The sequence below is a fragment of the Alligator sinensis genome, unplaced genomic scaffold, assembly GCF_000455745.1.
Source record: "Alligator sinensis unplaced genomic scaffold, ASM45574v1 scaffold1032_1, whole genome shotgun sequence".
NCBI lineage: Eukaryota > Metazoa > Chordata > Crocodylia > Alligatoridae > Alligator > Alligator sinensis.
The window spans coordinates 325,982-335,200 of NW_005842450.1; the positions used below are offsets into that span (position 1 = coordinate 325,982).

General features: G+C 54.6%; 1 protein-coding gene across 1 annotated transcript; it reads right to left on the reverse strand.

The window, feature by feature from the left end:
• Positions 1-597: 597 nt before the first annotated feature.
• On the reverse strand, positions 598-7,245 carry LOC102376719 (BPI fold-containing family B member 3). Its single transcript, XM_025212228.1, has 12 exons — positions 7,136-7,245; positions 6,676-6,733; positions 5,560-5,620; positions 5,157-5,248; positions 4,301-4,483; positions 3,542-3,595; positions 3,271-3,441; positions 2,830-2,897; positions 2,314-2,356; positions 1,695-1,758; positions 1,485-1,561; positions 598-662 (listed from the first exon to the last, which is right to left on the reverse strand). Exons 2-12 carry the CDS (start codon positions 6,706-6,708, stop codon positions 633-635), a joined length of 876 nt encoding a protein of 291 aa, XP_025068013.1. The 5' UTR covers positions 6,709-6,733; positions 7,136-7,245; the 3' UTR covers positions 598-632.
• Positions 7,246-9,219: the final 1,974 nt, after the last annotated feature.

Genomic DNA, 9,219 nt, shown 5'->3' on the forward strand with positions numbered 1-9,219 from the left:
CCAGGGAGCACAGGGACTGCTCGGAGAGAAGCGGCCAGGTGGACAGAGGTGCAATGCAAGCCGGTCGAGGTCACCGAAGAGCACCTTGCATGCTACTGCTGAGAGCACCCGCACGCGGAGGGAGAAGGGGCTGGGTGCAAGCTTCGTGCACAGCTCACACCTCAGACTGGTCTGAGAAGCCCCTGCCTCCCAAATCTCAGTCCCAGCTTCAATGCCCCACCGGATGCAAACCCTTCAACTCCAGGGGGGAGACTGGAGAAGAAGGGGAGCAGGGAAAGGCATGGCAAGGAGGAACAGATGCGCAGAACGACTGCTGACGGAGTGAAAGCTTTTATTGGAAGGGAAGCACCAGCACCGGATGCAACCGCTGCACAGCACGAGAGCCTGAGACAGTAAAGCTGACCAAGGAAGTTCTCAGAGAAAACCCCAACAATTTTCAACTAAGTGACAGGCTGCTAGCACTAACCCCAGTGTACAGTTGAATTCATTAGAAACAGAAGAATCACAGTCTTGAAACGAAGCATTGCTCAGAAAGCAATACGGGAGTGCAGGACTCTCCGGCTGTGCAGGTCACCGCCTCCTTCCAGATGTCCCCGGCGGGAGCGCCCGGTTCTGGTCCTTTCCTGGGACCCTCAGCCCATTTTGGTCAGCACCACCGCATGCTGTCGGGAGGAGAAGGCACGTCAGCAAGAATCCCCCTTGGGTTTGCACCTTCTTTTCTCTGCCCCACGGAGGTGCTCCCTCCTGTCTGCTCAGACACGCGAGCCAGTCAATGGGCGGCCAGTCAGGGCTAGTGCCCCCGGGTCTGCTCACGGGTGGAAATCAGGAGGAGGTGTGGGGCGGGGGGCGATTCATCTACTCTCAATGTGTCCATCCATCCCACAAAACCACGCCATGGTTTTGTATAACGGGTGGCCTCACGGGAGAAGACCCGTGATTGAATGGTGATGAAGAGTTACATCATCGCTTAATAGACACCCGGGCTATTCAATATGGTATGCATGGATGAAATCCAGAGAGCTCCTACTTGCCACGGGCATGGTTACCCGTGTCTCAGCCTACAGCAAGAACTTTGCTTTCCAGATAAAGCGACAGCGCGTTGGTGCTTTTGGTGCAACCGGGTGCCTTTGACCAGGTTGAACTCTGCTGGGAACAGCAAGGTATTTTTGCAGAAGGCCGCAGGTCAGGAGCAGCCTCCACTTCTCGGACAGCTTTCTGCGCTTCGCAAATCAAGGCGTGCACAGTTTTGAGTGTCCAGCTTAGCCCTAAAGGTCTAGATTGCACTCGCGCCCTGGCCGTTTAGTCAAGCAAGGACGGTGGAACGGCCCTGGAAGGACAACGCGGGTGTCAGATCACCCGCAGAGCCGGGGCTCCTGCAGGAAGCCTGGGGCAAGGGCTGGCAGCCTCCACGGGCCAGGGAGAGCCCGGAGGAAAGAGCAGCGCGGCCGGAAAACCGGACAGAAACAAACCGAGCCGACACGTACGTCAGCGACGTCCACAGCAGCATTGGTCAGGTCCATGCCGAAGAGCTTAGGCAGAGGTATGCCATCTTCCAGGGCAGCTGAAATAAAGAGACACGGCGCTCAGCACCGCGCCGGGCAGCACGAGCGCAGCCACGCAGGACAGGCGAGGCGGCCCCGAGCCCCCCGCTACGCTCTAAAAGGCAGAAGATTCAAAGACAAAAGCAGCCTTACTCCTGAGCTTGGGCAGGTGCAGAGACTCGATGATCTTACGGAGCCAGTTTTCAAGGTCAGAGATCTGCAAGGGGAAGAGGAGAGTTTTAGCAGCTGCGCACTTTACGACCGAGGAAGAGAGCCTCTGCTTCCCCACGACGGAGACCAGGCTTGCCCGTGTCCCCTGCCGGCTCGCTTTGTGGGGCTTTGTCTTCAGTGCGTGGGGAAGCATTTCTCAGGTCGTGGGTGAGGAAAGGGATGGTCCAGCCGGCGGGCCACTATCTATACTGTAAAGCGCGGGGGGATATAGGGCTCACAGCAAACCCATCGCTGGACGGGCACCAGGTGACAGGTGCTGTCCTGCCCCCAATTCGCCAGAGCTGAGATGCTCTGTAAGAGCAGCCCGCGGGGAGGAAAGTTGCCTTTGCCCTTCTGCGCATGTCTACTGGGCTGGGAACCACGCGGGACAAAAACAAAGGTAGCGAGCAAATGCCATCGGGGAAAAATTGGAGCTTTATCCCAGAGGACCAGCTGGATGGGGCTGAGATAGGTTAAACCTTTAGGTCGTTATCCCTTGGCTACCGCTCCTAGCATTAGGCCACTTCACGCAGCGCGCGGTTGCGTGGCACCACAGACTTACATCAAAGGGGCCGAAGTGCGACGAGGCCAGCCAGAACTGAACTCTGCAAAAAATAAAAGCAGTCAAGACCGGTTCAGAGCCCGTTTATCCGTGTTTCCCCTGTATCCGCGCGGTGGGTGGGAAGATGCAGGAGCAGATCGCAAAAATGAGCATTTCTTTGGGACGAACGGAGATCTAGCTCGTTATGAAATCTCAACAGCCCGGAGAAGCTGGAGCGTGAAGTGCTAACGCCTGGTTTCCCTTGACTTCCAACGCACCGTGGCAATGCTCTGACATCCCGTTCGATCATCTCTGCAGTTTGTCTTGTATGCGAGGTGGACTTTCCCACCAAACTGAAAGCTGGGGGAATGCTTTTTGAAGATTTCAGAGGTCACATTTCAAGTGGGCGGTCTCGGCAAAAAATCACCAAGTCCGGTGCATTTGTGACCTGCCTGGCAAGCCCCGTTCAGCCGTGTCCCCACGATCACCACGAGGACTAGCCCAGCGTAGGCACGGTGGACGATTCCCCAGGCTTACCTTTCCACATTAAAGTCGAAGTGTAGTTTGTGGTCTTTCACACTAAGGCCGAGACTCAGAATGATATTCTGCAATTAGAGCAATGACATAGAGGATACTGGCTCTGTCCTTTCCCACTTTGAGGCAGAAAACAAAACCCCGCGTTTTCGGAAGCAACCCCATTCACAGGAGGACGCTTCTGTTCGCACGCGCAGCTAGGAGCGACTCCGCCAGCTTGGTTGTGCACCACTGCCCATCTTTATTTGGAGCTGTTTCTCAAACGTGTGGTTTTATCCACTTGCCTGGCAACAGTGCAGCTCATCACCTGGTCTACTGGCCTTAACTAAGTCTTACGTCGGTTGTGTCGCTTTTTGGATTCGAAAAGCAACCCAAGAGCAACTCTGTCTGGACTCTGGAGACCCAATGAAGGAGCGAATGCCAACGTGCTGGCTCCGCACTTACCCCGTCCACTGTGAAGAGGGGCTGCAGAGTTGCGTTCTTGTGGCGGATGAGCACCTCGATGGAGACAGTGACGTTCAAAATGGCTTTCCCGTCGTGCAGAGTCACTTTAGGGGGCGAAGCGAGTCTGAACTTCACCACCAGCGGCAGATGTTTTGGTATCAGGTGAGACACCTGCGTAAGGGCATCACAACGGGGTGAGGCAGAGAGTGGGAGGCTGCAAAGGGTCGACAGACACAGACAGAAGAGCTCGAAAGCCAAGAGAGGCACTGACCTCGGGGATCTTGGACTTGATGGCATCGGTCGTCAGTGGAACGAGAGTGTTAGCCTGGGGGAGAAAGACAGTGCAAAGGGAGTCAAAGAGCTGAGCCGCTTTCAAGAGAGAGATTGCACCTACCTAACAACAGCCTTCTGCCCCTCCCTCCACCCAGAAACATGATTTTCTGCCTTGTCCTTGCTTTCCTCCAGCCGCATCCCCAGGTTTGCGTCTGGTTTGTTTGCAGCTCTACTAGCGGTAAGCCATGCCAGTCCTGAGATGGCAAAGACATGGCACATAATTCAAGCAACTGTGTGTGCCTCAGAGCACCCTCCGCGGCCACGTCACCCCTGCTCCAGAGCTGGATCCGGGCCCGGGCAATGCACAGCCGTCGACCACGGGCGCCGTGCAATCCAGCACCCTGCACATCCCAGCTCGTCACACTGCAGACAGTGCAGGGTCGCTCAGCCCTGCGCGAGAGCGGGACGCACTGCATGGAGGGCTGGGTTTGACAAGGCGTGGAGGGTCCACGCACCAAGACAAAAGCAGCTCTCAAGCCCCTTGTGTCGGGGGTAAGAACGAGGCAGGAGGTGGGCAGAGGACAGATGTGCACGACGGGCACGTCTGCTTGGCTTAATTGCAACTAAAAAGACGGCACATTTTCCACCATTTGGAAGCAAAAGTAGATGAGTGTGCACAAAACCTGTGAACCCTGCACAGGTGTGTGCCAGATCAGGGGCTGCAGGGAACCAGCATGGGGTAGTCTGTAGGGCTCACCACGCGATCGGTGATGTCCATGTCAAGGTGCCCTCCATTGTGTAGCAGGGCGAACACCGAGTCCAGGAGACTTTCTGAGAGGACAACCTGGGAAGTGTGGTCTGACACAGGGGGCAGAGACATGGGCGCTCCAGGTCCCATCCAGGGGGCAATTATGTCGTCCACGGCGTCCGTAACGAAAGCCTGGGAGAAATTTTAAAAAGCGGGATATCCGTATTACCACATGGAAGACGAGGTATCCGACGGGAACTCGGGATCATCGCGGTCCCGCTGTACAGCGAGATTCAAGGTACAAATGCTTGTATAAAGAGTTAATGCCTGACGAAGACGTTTCCACAAATGGCTAATTGATGGCTGCACATGATTATAGGATCCAACCAGGAGGTCGTGTTTAGCCCCAGATGACCAACTCCTATAAAATCTCTTACTGACCTACAGCAGTAACAGAGGCTACCGACATCCATAGCCTGCTTATGAGCTTAATGAATCGTGCATCCGCACCCCGTTATCAGCTTAATGAATCGTGCATCCGCACCCCATTATAAGTGGAAACTGCATTTAAAGGGTGATCACTGTTACTTTATAAAACACAATCGTTAGGTAGAGCAGATTAAAGAGTAGTGATGTTTTGCTGAACAGTATCCAACGTGTCGGCGTGACTTATCACCATGACTAAGGAAGACCAGTGTTATCACATGCGGCTGCCAGGCCGCACAGAGCAGCATCTGCCGGCGTCTCCTCGGCAAACAAGGAATCCCCTTGAATAAATAGTCACCACCCGACGGGGGGATTTACACGTGTTACCCAGTGCTGCAGACCCGGGCATGTCTGAGCCAGGAAGAAGAGTAATACCTACATTTAAATCCAGCTGGAGGTGTTGGCCGTCGACCGGTGGAAGGCCTTTGACCAAGTAATGGATATGTCCTAGTTTTCCAACTGGGGCCACAGCTGCAGAGAAACGAAGACATGCTCTTACAGCGTGATGAACTGCAAACTGAGCACGGTTGTCCCAGAACATATCTGTGTCCCCAAGCATCCCTGATCATGACCTTCCCATTCAAACTCCCCGCTGGAGCGACTGCTAGGAAGAAGTCTATCCAGCTGCTTTCCTGGGACACAAACCCAGAGCCAAGCCACCCTGAGCAGGGATCGTCACAATGGAAATGGCTGCAGACCCCTCCACCCTCCTTGCTGGGAAGTCCCACAATCGCTAGGGATCCAGAAACATTTTGGAAGGAATAAAGTTACCAGAAACTTACTGTCCACGACGCGAATCACAATGTTTGCGAGGCTGACCACAGTATCAATCACAGGACAGAGCTGTAACACAGAAAGGGAAGGCCACGCTGCGTGAGACTCTCGAGTGGATGCTGGACCGGCCGTGCTATTCTGGACATGCGTTATGAATATCGCAGATCCCTGAGCGCAGCAGAGAGCTGCTGCAGGGAAGCCCATGAAGGTCGCTGTCTGCGCAGGGAAACCTCTTCAAATTCGCTCTTCCCCCTGTGCCCCGACAGGAGGGAGGCCGAGCAGTGATCATATCCTGCCACAGCTCCAGAGGCACAAATTGAAGCCTCAGCCTAGAGTGGTGTTGAAGGCTGCCTCAGTCAGCCCAGCTGCAAAAGGGGGCCAATGGCTACCGCACCCATGCCTGAGGCACGCTAGCCCAAGGGGCTGCCCGCATCATAAGACATCAAGACCCTCTCTGCTAATGACCAGTGCTGGCCCGTGAGGAAAGGCTTCTTGCAGTGCATCAGGGGAACAGAAGTCGCTTTTGCACACCTCAGCATGACTCCTGTACAGAGCTGCGAACAAGGGAGGTTTAAGTTGGATTTTAGGAAAAGCTCCCTCCCGAGGAGGGAGGTGAAGCACTGGAACGAGCCCCCAGAGCGGCGGTGCAGCCTCCATCCTCGGAGGTGTTTAAAACCCGGGTAGACAAAGCCGTGGCTGGGATGATCTAATTGGGGCTGGTCCTGCTTGGAGCAGGGGGTGGACGGGATGTGACTCCCTGAGGTCCCTTCCACCCTCCTTGATCCTGTGCAAGCATTTCACGCCAAGGGCAAGGCTTCTGCCACTTTTCTGAACAACGCATACACCTCCTTAATGCCCGCGTGGACTGGGCGTGCGTATGGAAACACAGCATTAGTCCATCCAAAGCGTGAGACCGCTTTCCCTGCATCGTTGCACAATGGGCTTTCTTTTGGAAGATGAGCCTTTATCCATCTCAACGGTCCTTATTCACAGGGTCGGGGCAAGGGTGGAGGGGTCCAAGTGACTTCAGGGGAATGACTAGAGCAACGGGGACCGCTTGCATGTCTCCCTGTTTGCAGGTATCCTTCTGATGGGATCAAACGTGTGTCACGATGCAGACTTACCACTTTAGGCAGGAACTTGATAAGGGCGTTCATTAAGACCTTTTCCACATGGATCAAGCTAAATGATGAGACAGGAAGTTAAAAGTGATGCCTGTTTACACGGGGCAAAATGACTACAACAAGCACAAGAGAGGTCTGCCCCCTCGCCAACACCCCCACCCCGTCCTCTGCAGAGAGCAGGGCTGTGTCGGGATTTCTACACAAAAAATGCACTCAGGCCCCATGTCAGAATGACCGCGTGCGTCGCGGTGCAGAGAGGCTCTGCACTTCCCCAGTCAGGCCAGACCCTGAAAGACAGTTACTCATTCACAGAAAAGCATCCCAACATTTGGCCACCCCCGGTGCCAAATAAAAGGAGTGAATGAATGCATTCCCTCTGAACTGCAAGAGTAGAAGTGTCCATTGCAGGCAGAGCTATCGCACGCAGTCAGGGGACGTAGCTGGTATTGCTGGCACCTACCTAGAAATGGCCTGAACGTTACCAATATGGGTCTGGCAGTCCTTGACAACTAGCTTGATGCCATCTTTGCCATCCGCTTGCACGGCGACCGCCGCCGTGATGTTCACTTCCACCTGGAGAAGAGGCTTCTCGTCCGAATCCCTGGGAACGGACAGAGGGATTCAGTGCCCTTCCCCGGCAAATGCTCCTGCTGCCCGGCTGCCCCGGAGCCCAATAAAGAGCATATTCATGCTAAAACTGCTTGATTAGCCCCTCGTTATTTCTGAACCTTAAGTGCACCTCATCACCTTTGAAAAGTGAAAATACAGTTAAAAAGGACAACTGCCTCTTTGACCCCCGCCTTCGAGTACCCTGTTAATGAGGAGCCCTAAGGAAGTGAGGAGCGTGCCCTGGTCTGAGGTTTCTCTGACTACAATCACGTGCTTTCGCACGCCCTCGAGGGAAGATGCTCACCTCTTGCCATCACCGATTGACACTTTGGTGTAAAGAGTCAGCTCGAGCCCGGGTCCTGGCAGAACCTTTATCGACACTTTGGGGAGAGTAATGTGCACAATTTTCAGCCTGGGAAACAAAGCAGAATGAGAACCAGCAAATGAAGCGATTGCTGCAGATGCCCTGCCGCGCCACGCCGTGCCGTGCCGTGCCGCGCCGCCACCCCGCGCCATCCCGCCCACAGCTGGAGCTGCCATCTGGCCTGCGGAAGCTACGTCTGAGCATCGCTTTAACTCTGCTGCATGCTTGGAAGCTCTCTGGGTTCAGAAATGGTGCAAATGAGCACAGAAACTGCCTCAGGGAGCCACGCTGATGCCTGCGTGCTGAACACCCAACCCCTGCCCGCTCTGCTTTGAGAGCTGGTTACAGCGTCTTGCCCACACGTGCCAGAAATGAACTGAGGGGGATTTGCAAATGCCTGGGCCATGCCCTGACTTACCCAGTAAGTCCTTGAACCGTGTTCAGCAGACCTCTAGTCTCAGGGAGCAGACGTCCAGCCGCGCCGAGCACACTGTCCAGGGCGCCTAACCCAGCTCCACTGACTTCTTCAAGGAGGTTGGCTTTTTCCACTAAATCTTGCAAAACTGAAGAAAGGACAAAGAGTTCAGAGCAGGTCGTGTGCATTCAGATCCCAGTGGTGCCACGGCCTGCCCGCAGCTCCCCCAGGCCTTGGCTGCCCCGTTTGGAAAAGGGATTTACTGAGGAGGGCTTTGAAAGCCCTGGGCACACAGCATCCATCAGTGCAAGGTAGAATCGGTCACCCCAAGGCTTTGCTCCTGTACGCCGGCAAGTGACAGGAAGGGCAAAATGATTCACTGGATAGTAATAAATCTGGGACATCCCACCCCTAGTCCGTTATTTAGCAACTACAGCAATGCTTACGCTTTTGTATTACGCTGCCATCCAGATTAGCAATAACCGAGGGATTTTCAAGGACAGCCCGAGATGGCACCAGGACCCCACAAAACAGGAAAATGGCCCACAACTTCATCTTCTTTGCGTTGGATACCTGCAAAAAGCATCCCCGGTTAGCAGAACAGAGCAGAATGGGCGAGCAGCGATGACAGGACGCGGTGCTGGAGGGACAGCAGACGAGCCGGGACAAGACCCGACGGCTCCCCGGGAGGAGAGGCAAAGGAAGACGGTCCATCGGAGGACATTTATTCAAGGTCCGGACGCCTGGTCCCACTGAAGACGGCTGCAAGGACCCGAGCGCCAATCCCGGACCGCTCTTCAGGCACGTTACCTATTCCCTTTGGGGATGATCTCAGGATGCTGGCGCGGGAATTGGAGCGTTTTAACCCACAAACTGAATCTCGTCTCCTCTCCATAAGGGAGACAGGAGACCACATAACAGACATGAGGAGGAACGTGGGGACTCGAACACAGATGTCACTGCAGGAACAGGGAGCCAGGAGAGCAAATCCTCACCTAAATGCCAGCTTCTCTGACACAAGGACAAACACAGCGAAAGCGTCTGCTGGTATTAAAGCCCCTTTTCTATCAGTATGTTAAGGAAAAGCATAACACACGCATTTTAAAACTTTGTTTGAATTTTAGGGACATCCTTACACACGCCATGGGATTCCCTA